Genomic DNA, 23,938 nt, shown 5'->3' on the forward strand with positions numbered 1-23,938 from the left:
GTGTGTGTGTATGTGTGTGTATGTATATGTGTGTGTGTGTATATATATATATATATATATATATATATATATGTATTGAATATGGCCAAAATTGTAGCATTTCAAATATATGTCAATATTTTTAGGAAGATAATTTTTAAACTATATTTCAAATATATTTTTCTTCCATATGGTTATTCATCCTCTTATTAGTATGGACAGACACTAGTGGTGGTGGTGGGGGAACTGTTGACCACACTAGCCCACCAAAGGGGCCGCAGATCAGAGAAGGATCAAGTGCAAGAAGCATAAATCCCTGGGGGTTTAATAAGCATTTTTGAATATGTAGTTCTTCTTTCTGCTTGATTGTTGTTGTTAAAGCCAATATTGTAAAGCCACACTCTAAAAGGCTGCATGAGGAACCTGGTATAGTATGACCAACGCACTGCTTTAAATATTACCTGAGCTTTTAATCTATGGAAGGGAATGAACTCATGTGTTTGTGCATCATTTAAATGAATTTCTCTTGGTCTATAGAATGATAAATAATCCTTCAAATAAATAATAAATGCTTCACTGTATGATGGGACACCATTTGTGGCACTAGAATATGTTTTGGATTCTGATTGTATTTTCTACACAGGCTACGTGACTACTTGTCCATATAGAAAAAAACACCTTACAGCTTTAGGGGTTATCAAATAAATCTAGGGCAATTGTTTTTCAACTAAATATTTTGCTTGCTAAATCTGGAAGTATCACTGTTGAACTAGGTACACATTTATTGTCAGTATAAACTTTGCATTGAGGTATTGTACAGGAAACTGGCTAATGGCAAATGTTTGTACGTGCACAGAGTATTGTGTATGAAAATTGTTTACTGTGCTGTGACTATATCCCAAAGCCATACAGCAATGTATAAATACCAGAAGGTAAGGGGGGACTTCAACAATCTGAGAAGCATCCACAGAGCAACACCACTGAGAAAACTGAAAACCAACGAAATATGAAGTCTGTTATTTTCAGCATCTTCTTTCTTTCATTATTCATGCTGCCAGTAGGTAAGTATTCTCTTTTAAAAGCATGTATTTTTAGTACTTATATATCTAGCATATACAGTGCCTTGAAAAAGTATTCATACCCCTTGAAATTTTCCACATTTTGTCATTTTACAACCAAAAACGTAAATGTATTTTATTGGGATTTTATTTGATAGACCAACACAAAGTGGCACATAATTGTGAAGTGGAAGGAAAATGATAAATGGTTTTCAAATTTTTTTACAACTAAATATCTAAAGAAAGTGGCATGCATTTGTATTCAATCTCTTTAACTCTGGTAACCCTAACTAAAATATAGTGGAACCAACTGCCTTCAGAAGTCACCTAATTAGTAAATAGAGTCCACCTGTGTGTGATTTAATCTCAAGGGGTATGAATACATTTTCAAGGCACTGTGTATATATATATATATATATATATATATATATATACACTATATTGGCCGTAGGGTTCAATATTGAGTTGGCCCACCCTTTGCAGCTATTACAGCTTCAACTCTTCTGGGAAAGCTGTCCACATAGTTTAGGAGTATGTCTATGGGAATGTTTGACCATTCTTCTAGGAGGACATTTGTGAGGTCAGGCACTGGTGTCAGAGAAGGCCTGGCTTGCAGTCTCCACTCTAATTCATCCCAAAGGTGTTCTCTTGGGTTGAGGTCAGGCCAGTCAAGTTCCTCCACCCCAAACTCGCTCATCCATGTCTTTATGGACCTTGCTTTGTGCACTGGTGTGCAGTCATGTTGGAACAGGAAGAGGACATCTCTAAACTGTTCCCAGAAAGTTGGGAGGATGAAATTGTCCAAAATGTCTTGGTATGCTGACACCTTAACAGGTTCCCAGCCGGCCTATAGCCAGATGGCGGCCTGCAAAACCCCTTGTCCGGGTGGACGCCAGTTTGAATGCCCGCAGAGCCGTGCAATCTGTCACCGGCCATGTACCTCGGACATGGCCGATGACAGATCTGAGTACCGGCCCCGTTACCGGTACCATGTGACCTGCTGTGACCAATCACAGCAGGTCACATGACAGTTGTATACAATGGATGGCTTCATTCATGCCATCCATTGTATATAAGTGTGTCTAGCTGTGAATGGTCACAGCGATCACATGCACAAGCTGGGCCAATCACAGCCCAGCTGTGTCATGTGATTAGCTGGGGCCAAATCACAGCTAAGCACGGAAAAAAAAAACCCTGAATGAATCGATGTCATTCAGGTAAATGCTTGCTTATAGCAAAGTTATTCTTTGCTATAAGCAAACTGTAAAAAAAAACAAAAATACTGATCACTTCCCCAAAGTAGTACAATGTTACTATGGTAACATTGTACTACTTTGGTCATTGTGAAATATGAAACAAAAATCTTAAAAAAAAGAAAAAAAAGTAAAAAAAATTTAAAATAATAAAAAAAATTAATTTTTTAGGATGATGCTGTACTGCACTGGTGACAGTATGTATAAAAAAAATAATGAAAATAATTTTTTAAATTTTTTAATTTTCCGAAAAATTATGACAAAAAAAATACAACTTCAAAAAACTCGCCATGCCTCTCATGAAGTACGTCGGACTGTCTACTTTGCAAAAAGGGGTCATTTGGGGGGTATCTGTACTGTTCTGACATTCTTGAACCTCAAGAAATTAGATTGCCTGTCAGTACTTCAGGATTGATCAATATTCAGATCTATGCCATAGTTTGTGAACTCTATAACTTTCCTACAGACTAAATAATACATCCTAATTTGGGTTATTTTCACCAAAGACATGTAGCAGAATACATTTTGGCCTACATTTAGGAAGAACAATTATTTATTTGCAAACTTTTATAACAGAAACAAAGAAAAACATGTTTTTTTTTCAAAATTTTGGGTCTTTTTTTGTTAATTTAGCAAAAAATAAAAACCCCAGCGGTGACCACCAAAAGAAAGCTCTAGTTGTGTGAAGAAAATTATAAAATTTTAGTTTGGGTACAGTGTTGTATGACCGTGCAATTGTCATTCAAAGTGTGAGAGCGCTGAAACCTGAAAAATGGCCTAGGCAGGAAGGGGGGGGGGGGGGTAAAAGTGCCCTGTATGGAAGTGGTTAAGAATGCCCTTTACTGGAAATAAGGGGCCAACCCAAACCCAGAAAAATGACCCCACACCACAATCCCCCCTCCACCAAACTTTACACTTTGCACAATGCAGTCAAGCAAGTACTGTTCTCCTGGCCACCTGCCAAACCCAGACACATCCATCGTATTGCCAGACAGAGAAGCATGTTTGGTCACTCCAGAGATCACGCCTCCACTGCTCTAAAGTCCAGTGGCGGCGAGCTTTACACCACGGCATCTGACGCTTTGCATTGCACTTGATAATGTAAGGCTTGGATGCAGCTGTACGGCCATGGAAACCAATTCCAAAGAGACAGTTGGTGACTTCTGCACATTGTGCCCTTCAGCATGCGCTGACCCCACTCTGTCATTTTATGTGGCCTACCACTTAGTTGCTGCTGTTACCAGTTGCTTGCACTTTGTTATAATATCACTAACAGTTGACCATGGAATATTTAGTAGCAAGGAAATTTTACGGATGGACTTACTGCACAGGTGTCATCCTATCATGGTACCACGCTGGAATACACTGAGCTCCAGAGAGCGACTTATTCTTTCACATGTTTGTAGAAACAGTCTGCATGCCTAGGGGCTTAATTGTATATACCTGTGACCATGGAGGTGATTGGAACACCTGAATCCAATGATTTAGAGGGGTGTCCCAATACTTTTGGCAATATAGTGCATATATATATATATATATATACTGTATATATTTACACAAAAAATCACTTGAGCTCAAATATTTTTATATTTTTGACCCACAACTAGAATGTAGCAAGTGAAATCAGAACTCCTACTTAGGGTTTCAAGATAGTGACTCAGAAGATTCAGTTTCACTGGATCAGCCTAATGGCCCACAACCCAACTTTTTGGGATAAATACAGTTTGTTTTTAGCTGAGCTCTGAAAGGTTTTACCCCCTTCATGACCAGGCCATTAATTCTATTCAGCACTGCACTCATTTAACTGGCGATTGCACAATCATAGAGCACTGTACGAAAATGAAATGTATATAATTTTTTTCACATGAATTGAGATTTCTTTTGGTGGTAATTGATCACCACCGGATTTTTTTATTTTTTATTATATAAATGAAAAAAGACAGAAATAAAAAAAAGGTATTTTCTACTTTTTGTTATGAAACATATTCAATAAATATTGTCATTAATTCAGGCCAAAATGTATTCTGCTTCTGTTTTTGGTAAACAAAAACATCCCAACAGGTATTTATTGGTTTATGTAAAAATTATAGCATTTACAAACTATGGTATAGATATTTGAAAATTGATCAATCCTGATGTACTGATAACCTATCTCACTTCTTGAGGCCCAAAAATTCCAAGCCAGCACAAATATCCCCCAAAGGACCCCTATTTGAAAAGTAGACAGTCCAAGGTATTTAGTAAGATGTATGGAAAGTTTTCTGAAGTTGTATTTTTTGTCACAATATTTTGGAAGATAAAGAAATTAAATAAAATTGTTTTTTTTTTCTTTTTTTTTCACATACCATCACCAGTGCAGTATAGTACCATCATACGACTGGAGTGATGGTGATCAGGGATACTGACTGGTGACAGTATATAAAAATAAATACATTTTTATTTAATTTTTTGAATATATTTTTACATTTTTAAACTATTTTTTAAACCCTTTCCCGAATGCCGATGCTGGCATTCGTTTTCGGGGTTCCCTTCCCCGGCAGGGAAGGGAACCCCGAAAACGAATGCCAGCATCGGCCAGAGGACACAGTGGGAAGACATCAACCTGAGGACATCGGGGGATCGCAGGGACAAGGTGCTCACGCAGTCTGTCCCGTAACCTTCTTGTAGTCATATGAGTGCCCTGGTTAAGGAACCTGGATTAGCCCTATAAGGGTTTCTGGATGTCGGGAATCCCCCTGCTGGCCAAGGAGTGACAGAGTGACAGCTTGCCAGATGATCCATACAGGTTCAACTTTTCTGGGACCAGGAGTGGTCTGACAACTCAAATGCGCATATTATGCGCTTTCTGGTGAGTGCATAGTATTAAACACTTCACAGCACGGAGTTCATCACGTCCTGCACAGTTTATTGGGACTATTGCATTATACTATGTGGACACCTATAAATCATTACTAAGCACTAGTAGTCCATCACATATTACTGTATATGTTACTTTATACTTTTTATAGCGCTGCAAGTGACTGAGCCTGAATGTGTCGCCCTGCCACAGTAAATGTACTGTGGAGGGGCAGCAAGTGGCTAAACAATATTATATTTCCAAACTATCACTCCTGGTACTCCTTGCACAAAGTACACATTACGGCGCGAAGTACATGGCACTTTAAACACGGCAATAAGGGAACATCTCAACATCCATTCATCATTTCTCCTCTGCTCTCCAGGTAACCACTGCTTCCATTGCCCTCTGAAACTTCCTGCTCTTCCTGCAACTGACAACTGCCTCCTGTTGCCCCTGGTAACCACTGCTTCCATTGTCCTCTGAAACTTCCTGTTCTTCCTGCAACTGACAACTACCTCCTGTTGCCCCTGGTAACCAATGCTTCCATTGCCCTCTGAAACTTCCTGCTCTTCCTGCAACTGACAACTGCCTCCTGTTGCCCCTGGTAACCACTGCTTCCATTGCCCTCTGAAACTTCCTGTTCTTCCTGCAACTGACAACTACCTCCTGTTGCCCCTGGTAACCAATGCTTCCATTGCCCTCTGAAACTTCCTGCTCTTCCTGCAACTGACAACCACTGCTTCCACTACTCTCTCAATCGTTAAGCTACTTTGCATGCCTGAAATTATCTGCATTGTTAGATTTTTTTCTGTTTTCTTTGTAACTATTGTGTATACTTGCCTGTATGAAGTGACCTTAGCCTCATAGTGCTGAGATCAAACACCTTGTTAAGGGCAGAACACATCCCCCATGTGTCATTTATTAGCTCCTAATTGAATGATTGCCTAACCTCCCCTCCTGTCCATCCAAGTATAAATTGAGTACAGGGGACGGCTGGCGAGGGGACAGGCTGGCACTCCTTGCGCAAAGTACGCATTACGGCGCTAAGTACATGGCACTTTAAACACGACACTTTGACTAAGGCAAGTACAAACATTAGTGCTCCACCTCAAGTAGATTGCATGTGCTCTTCATTCTCTTGCCTCTTTTTGTCAGCCTTCCTTTGTTATCTCTCCTCTCTCCAGCATGCTTTGCTAACCCTTTTTGTTGCTATAATGCCCTCTCTTCTCAAACTCTCTTGTTTACCCCTCCTCCCCACCACACAACCTGCACATATCACCCTCACTCCTGCCCTCTCAATATCACTGCACTTATCTCCTGCTCTCTCTTGGTCCACATAATGTCAACGCTTCAAAAGCACTGTGGCACTTGCCCTCATATAAATCTCGCTCCCACCTCACCTCCCTCATCCTCCTACTACCACTACTAACTTCTGGAGACATTGCCCCAAACCCTGGCCCTCCACCATCAAACTCCAACCCACATAAGCAGCTGCCTCCCCTTTCTGGCCGCAGCCACAACTCTAACTCTCTCATCTCAATTGCCCTGCTTCCACGTGCCAACCCCTCCCTCCTATGTGCCCTCTGGAATGCCCGCTCAGCCTCTAACAAACTCTCTACTATCAATGACCTCTTCCTCTCCCACTCCCTCAACCTTCTTGCTATTACTGAAACCTGGCTCCAGGATTCTGACTCTGTCTCCTCAGCTGCACTCTCCCATTGCGGCCTCCTCTGGACTCACTCACCCAGACCCAGTGGACGAAAAGGGGGCGGACTTCTTTCCCCACAAAGCACGTTCCAGGTTCTTCCTGCCTCCCGGTTTCTGTCTCTCCGCTCTTTCGAAGTGCACTGTATTCATCTCTTTCCTCCTGTTTGTCTGAGGATCGCAGTCATCTACCGGCCCCCGGGCCCAGTTTCACACTTTCTTGATGACTTTTCAGCATGGCTACTGTACTTTCTCTCCTCTGAGGTGCCTGCCATCATCCTCAGTGACTTTAACATCCCAGTCAATGCTCACACCCCTGCCACCTCTCAACTACTCAACCTAACTTCCTCTTTTAACCTAACGCAATGGTCACAATCCACCACCCACTCCAATGGGAACACCCTTGACCTTGTATTCACCCACCTATGCACTCCTTGTAATCTCTTTAACATCCCTTTTCCTCACTCTGATCACAACTTTATCAGCTTCACAATCTCCCTGCCTCCTACCTCCCATGCCTCCAACCAGCAAACTGTTACCTGTAGAAACCTCCATCACCTCAGCCCTGATCTTCTTCACTCCGCTACTGAGCGCCTCTATGATGAAATTGCACCCCTGTCCTGCCCAGAGCTGGCCACATCTGCCTACAACAACTAGCTATCATCTTCTCTGGACGCTCTTGCTCCTCTTTCTACACGCAGAACCAGGCCTCGCCTGTCACAACCCAGGCAAACAGATGACACCAGAAGTCTCAAGAGACGCAGCCACACTCTTGAGTGAGCATGGTGTAAAACTAAATCCCTGAAAGACTTTACCCTCTACAAATCCGCTCTTCTTAAATACAACTCCAGCCTCCACGCTGCTAAGCAAACCTACTATAACACTCTCATCAAAACCCTCTCATCCGATCCTCGTCAACTCTTCTCTACCCTTAATTTCTTACTCCATCCCCCACTGCCTCCACCCACCAACTTACTTACTGCACAGGAGTTCGCCAGTCACTTCAAGAAGATCAACACAATTACCAGGCCCAACACCAAACTCAACACTCTCCTCCTTCAACCCTGTTACCACCAAGGAAGTTACCGAACTCCTTTCCAAGGCCCACTTCACCACCTGTCCCCTGGATCCTTGTCAGGGGGCGAGGAGCCAGGCACACAAGGAGGTACAATTAAAGGTAGGTTTATTGTACAAAAACAAGAGAGAGTCTATGCAAGTCCAACAGCAACAGCGGATGACTGGGTAGGACAGTAGCCAGGACGAATGGTCGCCAGAGCCAGGGTCAGAAGCCAGGAAGGATGATCGCCAGAGCCGGGGTCAGAAGCCAGGAAGGATGATCGCCAGAGCCGGGGTCAGAAGCCAGGAAGGAGTCTTGCCAAAACCGAGTCGGTATCCAGGAGAGCAATGAGAAACTAACAGGAGCTTGTTGCAATGCAACAGACAGGACACGAATGCAATGAGCAGCTGCAGACAGCAGGCTTAAATGAGATAAGCCACCACCTCCTGGAGGAGGAGCCACAGAGGCCTGAAAGCATAAAGGATTCCACAATGCTTTGCAGACACCTAAGATGGATGCGAGCACATGGAACAGCACAAGCCCTGAGGAAAGGTAGGACCTTGACAATCCTGTCCCCTCACGACTGTTGCAGCCTCCTTCCTGCTCTATCGTAAAATCTCTAACCCACATCTTCAACCTCTCACTCTCTATGGACACCTTTCCCCACTCAAACATGCACTGGTTACCCCCATTCTCAAACAAACCTTGCTGGACCCCACCTGTTTGAATAACATAAGACCCATCTCCCTGCTCCTGTTTGCCTCCAAGCTTCTCGATTTCCTTGTTCACAACCGTGAAGCGCACTTTCAGTGTCACATACAACTCCTCCTCCTCCGCTCCTCTTCCCCTTTCTGTTGGGGTACCCCAAGGTTCTGTTCTTGGGCCCCTCCTTTTCTCTCTCTAGACCTCCTCCTTGGGCCAACTGATAACCTCCCATGGCTTCCAATACCACCTCTATGCTGATGACACCCAGATCTACAGTATGCTCTGCTCCCCAGCTCACCCCCTCAATCTCCTCACGTATCACAAATCTACTAAGCGACATATCAGCATGGATGTCACATCACTACATCAAGCTCAATCTTTAAAAACTGAGCTTGTAATATTTCCTACTCCCCGATCCCCCACTCATGACTTTACCATTATGATCAACAGCACAACCATTGGTCCTTCCCCTCATGCCAGGGTGCTAGGCGTAATCCTAGACTCTGACCTCTCCTTTGGGCCCCAATCCACTCACTGGCTAATTCCTGCCGCCTCAACCTCCGGAACATTTCCAAAATCTGCCCCTTTCTGACCAATGACACCACAAAACAACTTCTCCACACCTTGGTTATATCCCGCCACGATTACTGCAACTCCCTCCTCACTGGTCTACCGTTACACAGGCTATCCCCCCTTCAGTCTATTATGAATGCTGTTGCTAGACTCATACACCTTACCAACCGATCAGCGACTGCTGCCCCTCTCTGCCAATCCCTTCACTGGCTTCCACTAACCCAACGTATAAAATTCAAAATACTAACCACAGCTTACAAAGCCATCCACACACTGCCCCTAGCTACATCGCTAACCTCATCCACAGATACCGCCCAAATCGCCCACTCCGCTCCTCCCATGATATCTTCCTCTCTAGCTCCCTCATCACCTCCTCCCACGCTCACCTCCAGGACTTCTCCAGAGCCTCTCCCATCCTCTGGAACTCCCTACCACAGCATGCCCGGTCAGCCCCCACCCTGTCTGCCTTTAGGCGATCTTTGAAAACACACTTCTTCAGGGAAGCCTACCCCACCTCCACAAAAGAACTGTACTTAAATCACCTGCGCCAGATCATCCCCGCAGCTATCACCTTTTGTATCACCTCCCCCTTCCTTTAGATTGTAAGCTACACGAACAGGGCCCTCACATTCCTTCTGTACTGAAATGTATTGTAATTGTACTGTCTCCCTTATATTGTAAAGCACTGGTCAAACTGTTGGCGCTATATAAATCCTGTATAATAATAATGATTCATATGTTGTTAATTAACAAGCTTGTGACAAGGTTATTCAAACAACATAAACCTTTTTTGTTGTTGCCATTAATTCTCACCACCTATATTCCTCCTCAGCACCTCGCTCAGGAAGGACTTACATATAAAGCAACACAATTTACTTCAAGTTATTCCTGTGAGCAATTACAGACCTCGAAATAGCCTAATAACTGCGAAAAAAAAATCAACTTTAACCCAGTTCCAAGCTTAAGATAGGCACAAAAGTATAGTTCTATTGCCTGAGGCTCCATTGATGCATGTGTTAAGCTTACCGCAATCTGAAAAGTGATCTACACTGAATGGCTTTTCAGATAGTGGTATAGTAGTGGCTGACAGGCATTCAGGAGGCGGCACTTCCACTTCTTGAATGCCTGTATTTTGTTTATTTACTTTCATTTGTTAGCAATATTCTTAACAATATTCAGTATTCTTAACAATATTTCAACCTTCTATATATTTGATGCAGTTCTAGCTGATAAGAACATTTGCTTTACTTGTAATGCTGTCAATTCTGAGACCTGTGTACATAAAGAAGAGCAATGCCCTGAAGGTAGCGACTGCATAACAATCATCGAAGACTTTGTAAGCCTTGGTGAGTTTTAAATATACATTTTCTTTCATACTTTACCCAATTTTTTCAGCCTACAAACATTGATCATATTGTGCACCAGCAGCATAATTCCTGTGTTCAGGACATAGGTCCCTGGACACAAATAGCTCTAAAGGCAAGTACCCAGTGGCATCCCGAGGCAGGTGCAGGGGGTGCGGTCTGCACCGGGTGACACTGACCGCACGTGGTGACACCGGACACGCTCCACAAAAAGGTAAGTTGTAAAGCAAGCCTACGATCCCCGCAGGATGGATATGATCCATCCTGTGGGGATCGTTGGCTTTCTTTACAACTTACCTTTTCTTGGAGCGGGTCCGGTGTCACCCCGTATAGGTTGCATGCGGATGATCCTGCTGGGTGACACCGGTATATTGGCAAGATGTGTCTCCCATGTAGATATGTCCACCTGAAGAAACTGCACATGTCCCAGTTTCAGGCATGATCAGTCGATGAGAGAACTACTGCTATCATCGATTGATCGTGCCTGAAACCGGGACATGCACAGTTGTCCCGGACCCGCTCCAAGAAAAGGTAAGTTGTAAAGAAAGCCGATGATCCCCGCAGGATGGATCGGATCTGCAGATTGAGCATAATGGATCGGAGTCCGATCCATTATGCCCAATCCGCAGATCCGATCCATTCTGTAGGGATCGTCAGAGGGGGGTGTCACCAAGTGTTACCACACCGGGTGACACCAACCATAGGGATGCCTCTGCAAGTACCCCTCCTAATGAGTTCAGCTGCCAGGTATGTCAGTATTTCAAAGATTTTGGCAGCCTGCTGTAATCTTGTTAACATGAGTTTTTCCACTTTTTTGTTAGATTTTGCATTTTCTCGGTGCTGGCAGTCAAAATGTTCCTATCTTAAATGCAATTATTCCGCATTCAGGAGAAGGAGGTTTAACCTTGCGGCAACTCCTAAACCCTGCTAAAAGCCTATGTGTACATGGACAAAATGCGGCTCACTTCTGCATAGAAATCAATCAGCTTCTGGGTTTTATTGCCAAAGCCTAATTGAACAAGCTGAAGTTAGAAGCTGCTTGATTTTCATGCAAAAACTAGCCTGATTTTGCACTCTCCGGCTATAACAAATAAAACCCCATAGGCTTTTGTGGAGCTTTGGCAAAAAAATGCCAAAAACGTCTAAACTCAAGTTTAGGAGCTGCCAGTGTACATTAAGGCTTACTCTCCTGCTTGCCATTATTTCTATTTTTGTAAGTAATATTTTTTTTTATTTTTTACATTTAGTTTTTGTTTGTTTTTTTAGTGTCATATTAAAAAAAAAGTGCAAAATTGAGTAAGGATTCATTTGTGAATATTTTTGCAATATTTTTACCAGAATCATAATTTTAGAGTCATTTTACATTGGACAAATAATAGAAACAATGTATACTTTGTATCTACAGTACTACTTTTTTACAAATAACACTAATCAAAGTAGAGAAAAAGTTTTTGTATTAGTTTTGTCACATCTTCAGTTCATGGGCAGCTTAAAAAAATAAAATCATTTTTGCATGATTGATTATATCACAGAAATAAATCCTTGTTTGTTTGAAAATAATGATATATGATTTTGTTATCTTAAGTAATGAAAAAGTTATTCCTAAACCAATGAACAGAAATGTTAATTGAAAATTGCTCTTGCCTTAGGGGGTTTACAATTGTGAGAACTAAAGTAGTATTTGAGGATTTATTAATGTTGTCTTTAAGGCTTGGTTCACATCTGTGCGGGTGGTGCCACTGCACAAATACCTGCAGCGGCACCACCCACATATAGAAATGCGGGACCCATGGGTGGGTGCCATTAATTCTAATGGCACACAACCACACTGGAAATCGCAACCGTACTGGAAACCTCAGTTCCCGTGCGGGCTGCGATTTTCAAAGAAGTTCAAGGACCAGGGGCAGACTGACCATTTGGAAACTCAGGCACTGCCCAAGGGCCCGGGGTCAGTAGAGGGCCACATGAGATGCCCCGGGTACCTTTTTGATAGGCTTTTTTGAGTTTGGGCAAGGACACAGGGGCCCCATGATCCCCTATTGCCCGGGGGCCCCATGAGTTGTCGGTCCACCCCTGTCAGGGACTTCTTCCTCGTGTGTCCCTGGGCACTGGAGTTTATTCAAATGATAGGGCTCTCGCGTCCATGCAAATCGCATCCCGCACAGCTACATATATGTGAACCTGGTCTAAAGCTGCATGAAAAGATCCTTCCACCGCTGTAGGGTACATTTTTTTCCATTGGCCAACTTTCCATATGGCAGTGCCCAGCTTCCTCTACCTTTTTGGAGCATTATTTGTCTATTAGGCCTAAAAATGGCCAGAACCTACTAACCGGATTTAACTTCATATTTGTTCTACTTTGAAGTATCACATGTGAGTTCTTTTCCTATACCTGTATTTTATACCTACTTAATAAACATACTACACTATTGGCACCTATTTGTTCTTTGGCTTTGTTATTACAAGCTTTACAAGGTGGTGCCATTTCTGTATCTGGAGTACCGTGTTTGCTGTGACCTTGGAGCTGTTTATGATGGGTATGTGAGCAGAGTGTGACCCCCCTGTGTGAGCAGTATCATCCCATGTGTCCACATTGAGCTTGATGACCCCGCAGCTCTAGACCAGACCTAGAGGACCCTGTAATGGATGTATCTCTTTTTTGCGCACTCATTATGCGCTTCTGGTAAGTGCATAGTACCACTGGTTTCCCGTCATTTGAAGTCACCAGCACGGACCACACATCACTATATCATCTGGACCTATGTTACTTACTGTATGAACTATTCACAATTGTCACTCATATTGTTGCTTTTGCTATATTGAAGCATCACCATAAGATGCAGTTACCACTTCACTATATATGCGCCTCAGCAGCGCCCAGTTTGCATTACTATCTTTTTGTATTTTATTTTTTATTTAGCGCTGCATATTATTATATATACTGTCTTTTAGAGGTGCAGAGGTTTGCCTTTTTTATGCTGGCTGCTTATCTCCTGTGCGCTCGCAATTACCTCCAATTAGATGATACATGTAGCAATTACTTTCTGGAGTCCATCTGCTTTTAGCTCAGACATACAAACAGGAGAGTGTAGTCAGCTGAGAAAACCCTTCCACCCTTCCCGAAGACTCCTGGGATATATGACATCATTTACCTAGACATTGAAACCAGGAAGAAACTAAAAAAAATGTAAAAAAAATCAAAAACAAACTAAAAGTAAATATGATATAGTATACTTTCCTATCTATTCACTAATGCTAAAAGCTTAAGGATTCAAAATAGTCAATGTTGATTGAGAGAGTGAAGTTTCACTTTATACAGGTGCATGTTCACAGGAAGTGTCTGAAGGAGGTTGATGCAGATCAGCATTGTAACCAAAAAGACAAAAAAAAAAAAAAAACAATATTTTTACAAAAGCATGGCTATTGTTTATGATAGACAGTGCTTTAGGTCTACTTGAATAAAGTAGAATATTGTCTGGTAAGGTAGAGTTAAAAAAAGTGCCTGTCTCAGAAAGTTGGAACTGTTCAAATTAATGCTGATCTTTTCTCAAAATGCAAAGTATAAAAATATAAATGGCAGGCGTCAAGTCTTTACAGAAAATAAAGAGAGCTATTATGTGTATCAGTGTAATTTATATCCCAATTGGTCCCTCTTATTGCATTAGGCCTTGTTCACATGGGCGGAACTCTCTACCCCCCCCCTTCTTAATGCAATCTTCATATTTTAAAGGGCATTAGAGCAGTAGATACCAGGCATTCAGGAGGCAGTACTGTTGCATCCCCAATGCCATTTTTTCTCAGCCAAAGGGAATTTTTTTTTAATTAAATGCAGCACTGAAACTACAAGCCAAGAGCATGGCTCGCAGTTGCAGTTCAGCCACATTCACTTGCATGGGTCCTTCTTGGCGGTTGTACTGCCTACCAAATGTGACATGCTGCATAATTCCTGCTGCTCTGTAAAGTAAAGCATTGTAGCAATTTATACAACCCCCTCCAACCGCCAGTGCACATTTTAAGTGGATGGTCAGGAATGATAAAAATGCAGGTCAACCACCTATTTTTATGGCCATTCATGTGAACTAGGCCTCAGTGTAATGCAGTCAGGGTGAATATACAGTAATAAATGTACCTTATTTTTACCCTTTTTGTCAGTTAAGTAATGCTACTAGGGTTAAAATGCCCTGTGTTGGCAGCACTAGGAGAGTTGGACCACTGCTGTCACACACAACACAGCAGCCCGGCTCTCCAGAGGTCTGACCACCAGTCTGGACATTGCTCTAATAAACACTGTTCTGGCTCTCTGGGCAGCCTTGTCAATTGGATCAGTGTTAAGGGTGGGGGGGAGTCAGATCACAGGAGAGCTGCATTGTGTAATACGGCAGCGATCCGACTCTTCTAGTGCTGCCAGCACCGAATACTGTAACCCTCACTGCAGATTTTAAAAGATAAAAAAGTGAAAAAAGTATAATAATGAAGCCTGACTGTATACAGTAAGACATTAAGATGGTTCAACTGGGCTTTAAAATGTCAGTAGTTTGGAAATTTTTTTGTTTGCCCCTAATTATTTGTTGCTTTTTTTTTTGGACAGGCAAAAAATGCCGTTCAATCTCTAAGCGATGTGCACAGAACTTGCCTTGCAATCAAACTTTTTGGGGAAACGTAGGTCTGGATGTTTACGTAAAAGTGTCTATGAAATGTTGTAAAGGTTCACAGTGTAACTCTGATTTATTTGAAGGTAAGTACACAAACGTATATATAGATAGATAGATAGATAGATAGATATACGTATATAATTTTTTGTTTGCATTTCTTTCGCATTATGTCTAAAATTAAAGTACCGGTATATATTTTGGATAGAGTAGGGAAACCCCCAGCTATTTTTTTGTTTTGTTTTGGCCATTTTTATCCCATTGGGGGATGGCCCGTAGATACAACAAACAGTAAGAGGAAATATCTCCGAAGAGAAATTCTCTTATAGCTGTCACTGAAACAAGAGTCCCCCCCTCGTAACACTTTCCTTCATTTCCTATTCTGGAAACAGCTTTAAAATTTAGGATAACCCCCTTACTTTCAGTTCTGGTGACAATGAAAGTTGGGATACATAGAGAGAATCTTGCTGTTGAAAACATAGAAAGCAAAAAAAAAGCAAAAAGCAGCCCTGGCAGTAAAAGGGTTAAGTACATGATGCTATCAGGCTGAAGGAAGTCACATAGGGGTTCTTGCAGAGGCTGCAGTGACAAAGAATGAGATCTATGGTATTTATAGCCAAACCTTGAGGTTCACACTGCGCTCCCTGGACTCCCCCTATCCCCCGAAGGATCCACTAGCTGCTTTTTTTGCTTTTCTTTTATATTTACAGTTTCTGAAGTCTTGGGGATAATTATGTGACACCAGAGGTTCCGCTTCCTCTTTGCCTCTTCTACAGGCTAGGTAGTTCTTATCAATGCAAAAAATAGCTCTGATGTGAGTACTCCAAAAACCATTCTTTGCACCAGTACACTATGAATGAAAGGTGCTATGTTGGTGTCCCCTAAGCATAGCATCTCATAGTGCCCTGCATTCACAGTACAGTCTTCCGTCTTTCAAATTGAGTAATGGATGGTGTCATTCAATCTGTAAGACTGAACAGATTAGTTGAGCTTTATTGTAGAAATAAAGCCTAACTCTAATAATTCTTAAAAAAATGTTCTCTCCCTCTACCCTTAGCTATCCTTCATACCCTGTATAAAAATCTGTGTTATACAGTGAAGGAAATAAGTATTTGATCCCCTGCTGATTTTGCCCACTCACAAAGAAATGATCAGTCTACAAATCGAATGGTAGGTGTATTGTAACACTGAGAAACAGAATAGCAACAAAAAATTCAAAAGAAATGCATGTCTAACAAATTATGTACTGATTTGCATGTTCATGACGGAAATAAGTATGTGATCCCCTTCACAAAACATGACTTAGTACTTGGTGGCAAATCCCTTGTTGGCAATCACAGAGGTCAGATGTTTCCTGTAGTTGGCCACCAGGTTTGCACACATCCCAGGAGGTATTTTGGCCCACTCCTCTTGGCAGATCCTCTCCAAGTCTTTAAGGTTTGGTGGTTGATGTTAGGCAACTCGAACTTTCAGCTCCCTCCACAGATTTTCAATCGGATTAAGGTCTGGATACTGGCTAGGCCACTCCAGGACATTAATGTGCTTCTTCTTGAGCCACTCCTTTGTTGCCTTGGCCGTGTCTTTTGGGTCATTGTCATGCTGAAGCACCCATCCACGACCCATTTTCAATGCCCTAGCTGAGGGAAGAAGGATCTCACCCAAGATTTGACAGTACATTGCCCCGTCCATCTTCCCTTTGATGCAGTGCAGTTGTCCTGTCCCCTTAACAGAAAAACACCCCCAAAGCAGAATGTTTCCACCACCATGTTTGACAGTTAGGATGGTGTTCTTGGGGTCATAGGCAGCATTCCTCCTCCTCCAAACACGGCGAGTCGAGTTGATGCCAAAGAGCTTGATTTTGGACTCATCTGACTACAACACTTTCAACCAGTCCTCCTCTGCATCATTCAGATGTTCAGTGGCAAACTTCATACTGCCCTGGACATGTGCTTTCTTGAGCAGAGGGACCTTACGGGCATTGCAAGATTTCAATCCCTGTAGGCGTAGTGTGTTACCAATTGTTTTCTTGGTGACTGTGGTCCCAGCTACCTGGAGATCATTGACAAGACCCTCACATGTAGTTGTGGCAGGCGCAGCACTATGTAGTGCCCTGTGCGCTGTGGCATTAGAAAAATTATGCAATTGCTGTTTCTTTTGTTTGATTAGACTGACTTTACTCTGTAATTCCTCTAATGCCATTCTATGGATGCAGTAGGTTTAAAGAGCACACCGAATACTTTAGTTAACTTCTTTAATAACTTCAATCTTCTTTATATAACACTGCTTACAATGGCTTGTTTCGTTTATCTTACAGTGGCTTATTTCTTTCGTATTACAGTGGTTTATTTCTTTCGTATTACAGTGGCTTAATTTGGTGGAACTATAAGTAAACACATATAACAGATTTTACATACAGATCTACTTGCACTGTTAAACAATAGAGGAACATATAAGTGCGTTAAATACCTATTTGGCCTTCTCTGCTTCCATAGAGCTTCTCTGACTGGAACTTTGTCTGTTTCCTCTTCTGTCTGGTGAGCAAGTGACTCTAGAAAAATCTAGCAGGGAGTTTTACACAGGCACAAATGTGAAACTGTCTGGGATTGGTTAAGGCTCTGTACAGTGTGAGGATGGCTGTGATTGGCTCACCTATGTACTGACTCTTAAAGGCATATTTTCCTTTTCTGCTTCTGCTAACACAATGAATATATAAATGTCATATAACATTCAAAGACATAAATTATAGCAATGATTCTGCTTTTGGCTTTCACATATGCACATATACACTGTACTGAGATTATTGGCAGGTTTGGTATACACATATATGTGAACCATATTAGCAACCTAGGACTGGTCTTAGCTGGCCAGCTACACTCCCACCAAAATTACCTATAATTCTATGTTCTCAGTAATAGGATTCAAACATGAATTTGGAGGAATTTTCCATCAGTTTCTCAACTCTCAAGTGTCTTTGTTACTCTCAAGCAGAACAACTAACTTTTGTATTGGACGTTCCAACTTGAGTGGAGTTGTGAGACGTTTTCCCTTTTTGTCCAGTTTTGAGTCTCCCATTTGTAACAATACTCTTCTTACTAGTCCTTCTTCCTCCTTTTGAGCTTCTAGGACTTTGGCCAATTTCCATTGACTTCTAGGTAAGTCGTCTTCCTTTACTAACACTATGTCATTAACATGAACATTTCTTCTACGCGTTTGCCATTTACTTCTTAGTATGAGATGAGCTACGTACTCCTTGCTTTATCTATTCCAAAACTGCTCTGATAGATATTGAACTCTTCACCATCTTTTCCTTGCGTATAAATCCTCTTTGGTGAAGTTGCCAGGCAGTGGCTGTATGTAATCAGCCTTAAGGTGAAGTAGATGGTTGGGAGTTAGAGGTTCCAAGCTTGTTGGCTCCTTGATGTTGGCTGTAAGTGGACGACTGTTAACAATAGACATTACTTGAAAGAATAGTGTCCTAAGTGAAGCATCATCTAATCTTCCGGCGTTCTTTTTCAACACTGAACTTAGTACGTTTCTTACAGTTCTGATTTGCCTCTCCCAGACTCCACCTGTATGGCTTGCATTTGGAGCATTCATGTGAAAATCACACTGTTTCTCTAACAAGTACTCAGTTACTTTTTCTTTATCAATCTCTTTTAGAGCCTTGTTCAATTCGTTCTTTGCTCCAACAAAATTAGATCCTTGGTCAGATCTAAGTTCTCTGACAGTACCTCTAATAGCTATGAAACATCTTAAGGCGTTGATAAACGCGTCGTTGGACATATCTTCCAACATTTCCAGGTGAATTGCTCTGGAGCTTAGACACGTAAATATCAGTCCATATCTCTTGTACTCCTTGCGGTTTTGTTTGGTGATAAGTGGGCTGAAGCAATCCATTCTGCTCTAAAGAAATGGTGGTGATGGGTTTACACGATCAGCTGGTAGATCAGCCATTCTTTGTTCTTCTGTAGGTCTACAGTTGCAAGAAAAAGTATGTGAACCCCTTGGGATTACGTGGAGTTTTCCATGAATTGGGCATAAAATGTGCTCTGAACGTCATCTAAGTCACAACAATAGAAGAACACAGTCTGCTGAACATAATACTACACAAACATTAGATGTTGCCATGGTTTAATTGCACATAACATGTAAACATTCACAGTGCAGGGAGGAAAAAGTATGTGAGGCCCTAACTTAATGACTTCTCCCAGAGCTAATTGGAGCTAGGAGTGAGCCAACCTTGACTCCAATCAGTGTGATAATATTGGATGTGTTGCTGACAACTGTCCTGCCCTTAAAAAACACACACCGTTTTTGGGTTTACTGGTTTCAAGAAGCACTGTCTGATGTGAACCTTGCCTCGCAGAAAAGAGCTCTCAGAAGACCTACGATCAAGAATTGTTGACTTGCATGAAGCTGGAAAGGGTTACAAAAGTATCTCCAAAAGCCTTGATGTTCATGTGTCCACGGTAAGACAGACTGTCTACAAATGGAGAAAGTTTAGTACTGTTGCTACTCTCCCTAGGCGTGGTCGTCCTGTAAAAATGACTGCAAGAGCACAGCGCAGAATGCTGCATGAGGTAAAGAAGAATCCCAGAGTGTCAGCTAAAGACCTACAGAAATCTCTGGCACATGCTAACATTTTTGTTGACACATCTACAATAAGGAAAACATTAAACAAGAATGGAGTACATGGGAGGACACCACGGAGGAAGCCATTGCTGTCCAAAAAGAAGATTGCAGCACGTTTGAAGTTTGCAAAAGAGCACCTGGATGTTCCACAGCACTACTGGCAAAATATACTGTGGACAGATGAAACCAAGATTGAGTTGTTTGGTAAGAACACACAACACTATGTGTGGAGAAAAAAAGGCACAGCACACCAACATCAAAACCTCATCCCCACTGTGAAACATGGCGGAGGGAGCATCATGGTTTGGGGCTGCTTTGCTGCCTCAGGGCCTGGACGGATTGTTGTCATTGATGGGAAAATGAATTCCAGAGTTTATCAAGACATTTTGCAGGAAAACGTACGACCATCTGTCCGCCAACTGAAGCTCCGCAGAGGATGGGTGATGCAACAGGACAATGACCCAAAACATACAAGTAATTCAACAAAACAATGGCTGCAAAAGCACAGAATACGCCTTCTGGAGTGGCCCAGTCAGAGTCCTGACCTCAACCTGATTGAAATGCTGTGGCATGACCTTAAGAGAGCGATTCACACCAGACATCCCAAGAATATTGCTACACTGAAACAGTTATGTGAAGAGGAGTGGTCCAAAATTACTCCAGATCGTTGTGCAGGTCTGATCTGCAACTACAGGAAACGTTTGGTTGAGGTTATTGCTGCCAAAGGAGGGTCAACCAGTTATTAAGTTCAAAGGTTCACATACTTTTTCTTCCCTGCACTGTGAATGTTTACATGTTATGTGCAATTAAACCATGGCAACATCTAATGTTTGTGCAGTATTATGTTCAGCAGACTGTGTTCTTCTATTGTTGTGACTTAGATGATGTTCAGAGCACATTTTATGCCCAATTCATGCAAAACTCCACGTAATCCCAAGGGGTTCACATACTTTTTCTTGCAACTGTATGTGTCTTTCTACAGATTACACATTTACTTATGTACTTCACTATAACTTTGCTTCCTTTCACTATCCAGTAACCACCTTCTCTCAAACAGCTTTGAGTAAAGCTTCTTCCTTGATGCAAGGATTTGTTGTGGTAGTGATTGATAATCAATCTTGTGAAGGTAGAATTTTTGGATAGAATTGCTGGATGCTTAACTCTGTTAGGTAGCGACACATTTTCCAGCCTCCCTCCCACCTTCATACCATCCTGCAGAATAATATTAAGCTTGTACAATGGGTGGTTGTTTGGAAGTCTCTTAGGTTCTTGACTAAGTCTCTTCAATTCTTCACTGTAGAATCTTTGATGAATGAGTCTTATAACCATTTCGTCAGCTTTCACTCTTTCCTCTACATTCAAAGATTCTTTCTTTCTGAGTCCTTTTGCTAAGCGTTGAATTCGAGCTACTATGTTTATGACTGTATTCCACTTTGAACATCTGGCTAGTCGTTCAAGTATATCATCTTGACACTTGGCGGCAGTACTCAATGTTTGAACTACCTTTACTTCTGGATCACCCATAGTTCTGCATAACCTTCACTGGGTATGATGTCCCTTTCCCAAAGGAACTCTGGACCGGTGAACCAATTTGAATTCTCCAATTCTGTTACATTTCAGCCTCTTGAAGCATGATCGGCTAGGTTGTGCTTTGTGTCAACATAGTGCCAATGTTCTGGATTCGTTGTTTTCTGAATTTTTTTAACTCTGTTAGCGACAAAGATGTGGAATCTTCGAGCTTCATTGTTTATGTAACCTAGGACAACTTGTGAGTCTGTCCAAAAATGCTCTTCATCTATTTTCAATTCCAATTCTTCTTTCAGAAACAGACTTACTGATGCTGAAACGACAGCTGCCGTTAGTTCGAGTCTTGGTATTGTCTGAATATTGTTGGGTGCGGCTCTGGCCTTTCCCATAACCAGGGTACAGTGTATCTTTCCTTCTCCTATTGCTCTGATGTAGGAGCACTGACCATAACCATGACTACTGGCATCTGAAAAGTGATGAAGTTCTATTTTCTTGTACTTTCCGAAATCAGGAGGTACAAAACATCTGGGTATCCGAATTTCTTTCAAATTTTGCAAGTCTCTTATCCAACTCTCCCACCTTGGCCTCAAGCCTGCAGGTATGGGTTCGTCTCATCCCAACTTCTGTCTGCATAATTCTTGCAGTATTTCTTATGCTCTGAGGATTACTGGTGCCAAGAATCCCAAAGGATCATATATTGAGGCTACTGCGGAAAGAATGGTACGTCTAGTTGGAACTTTCTCTTCCATAGATATTTCAAAGAAAAAATTGTCGTTTTCTACATTCCATCCCAATCCGAGTACATTCTGAACTGGAAGAGGATCATAGTTAAGATCCACATTCTTCATTGTTGATGCACGTTCGGAGTCACTGATGGATTCTAGTACCTCTCTGCCGTTTGAGATGAATTTGCGAAGACGCAGGTTTCCCTTTGCGCATAACTCTTGGCTCTCTCTCACCAATTGAATTGCCGATTCTGAGGATTCTAGGTTTATAAGACCATCATCAACATAAATGTTTTCCTTCAAAAAATTTGCTGCTGATGGACAATCCTTTTCATTCTGATTGGCCAGATACTTCATACCATAATTAGCACAACCTGGGGATGATGCTGCTCCAAACAAGTGTACTTTCATCCTGTATTCCGCTGGCTCTGTATCTTCCCACCATAGGAACCTCAGGAAGTCTCTATCTTTTTCCTTCACATGAAATTGGTGGAACATCTTTTCAACGTCGCACATGACTGCTATGGGATACTTTCTGAATCTACAGAGTACTCCAGGTAAAGTATTTGTAAGATCTGGTCCCTTTAGTAGATGATTGTTCAATGCAACATCATTGTACCCTGCTGAGCAATCAAAAACTACTCTGATCTTATCTGGTTTCTTTGAGTGATAGACACCTTGATGTGGGATGTACCACACTTCTCCATTTTTAGGCTGACCATCAACTTTCTCTGCATGCCCTTCTTTGAGGATTTCTTTCATGAATTTCAAATAATCGTCTTTGAGTTTGGGATCTCTTCCCATCATTTTCTTTAAGCTTTTCAATCTTGCCAGGGCAAGATCTCTGTTATTTGGCAGATGAGGTCGTTCTCTAAAAGGTAGGGGCATTTCAAGATGACCTTGTTGATGTTGCTGAATATTATCTTCTAGAACTTGTACAAACTTTATGTTCTCTTGGGATACGCTCTTTTCATTAGAACATACATCTGCAAAGTCGGATTCTAGGATTTTGAGTACTTTCGCTGCACTTACAGTTGGTAACTCTTGGACAGATATTCTATTACACAATCCTGTCACCTGTCCTGAATCTGCAATCTGTCGTTTTCCTCCAACACCCCATCCTAGATCAGTTTGGACTGCGTAGGGTTCACCCTTTCCTCCTGCAATTATCTTTCATGGCACCAAGGCCTCGGGACAGTCGTAGCCTATCAACAGTCCAACACCAAATTCCTTCAGCAGGGACATTTCATGAGATATGACAGATAGGTGTTCCCATTTGTTGGCGGTTTCACAGGTAGGTATGCGATCTCGATCCAGAGGTATGTCGTCTTTTGTATAAGCTGGAGGTAGATCTAATATGCAGTTTGAGTAGAGTCCTCTAACTCTCAGTCCTTTGACTCTTTGACTGTTCACCAATGTGTATCTTCCCGTCATTGTGGTGAGTTTGAGTTTCACTGGTTCTGTGGCCACTTGTAATTTCTTGCAGATTTCTTGATCAATGAAGGTGACATCACTCTGGGCATCCAGTAGCGCATAGGCGTATACCTTCTTGTTCTTCCTTTTAGGATTTGAAATACACACTGGTACAACCATTGACGTGCCATTAATTTCTCTTTCTCTCACTCTGCAAGAGAATACTGTCGCTTTATTTTCTTCCTCAATGTCCTTGGGCATTAAGGATTTCTCTTTCTTTGGATGTTCTTCATGTAGTGGTGTAGGATGATGTCCTTTACAAATGCTGCAAGTGGCCTTTTTCTTGCATTCTTTAGTAATATGGCCTTTTCTTAAACATCCAAAACACTGCTGATTATCAAGCACAAACTTCTTCTTTTCATCTGGAGACCTTTCCTTCAATTGTTGGCACTTATGTATG

The 23,938-nt window shown here is 41.9% G+C and overlaps 1 protein-coding gene across 1 annotated transcript in view; it reads left to right on the forward strand.

Moving 5' to 3' along the window:
* The first annotated feature begins 942 nt into the window (after window positions 1–942).
* The window catches only part of LOC149462984 (uncharacterized), a 32,968-nt gene continuing 9,972 nt past the window's right edge, over window positions 943–23,938 (forward strand). Inside the window, exons 1-3 of the mRNA XM_089676046.1 lie at window positions 943–1,040; window positions 10,389–10,514; window positions 15,121–15,267. Coding sequence (XP_089532172.1) covers window positions 986–1,040; window positions 10,389–10,514; window positions 15,121–15,267 — 328 coding nt within the window. The 5' untranslated portion in view covers window positions 943–985. The remainder of the gene's footprint in view (window positions 1,041–10,388; window positions 10,515–15,120; window positions 15,268–23,938) is intronic.

This window comes from Staurois parvus, unplaced genomic scaffold, assembly GCF_062004578.1.
Source record: "Staurois parvus isolate SC_StPar_1 unplaced genomic scaffold, SC_StPar_1.0 ptg000163l, whole genome shotgun sequence".
Classification (NCBI taxonomy): domain Eukaryota; kingdom Metazoa; phylum Chordata; class Amphibia; order Anura; family Ranidae; genus Staurois; species Staurois parvus.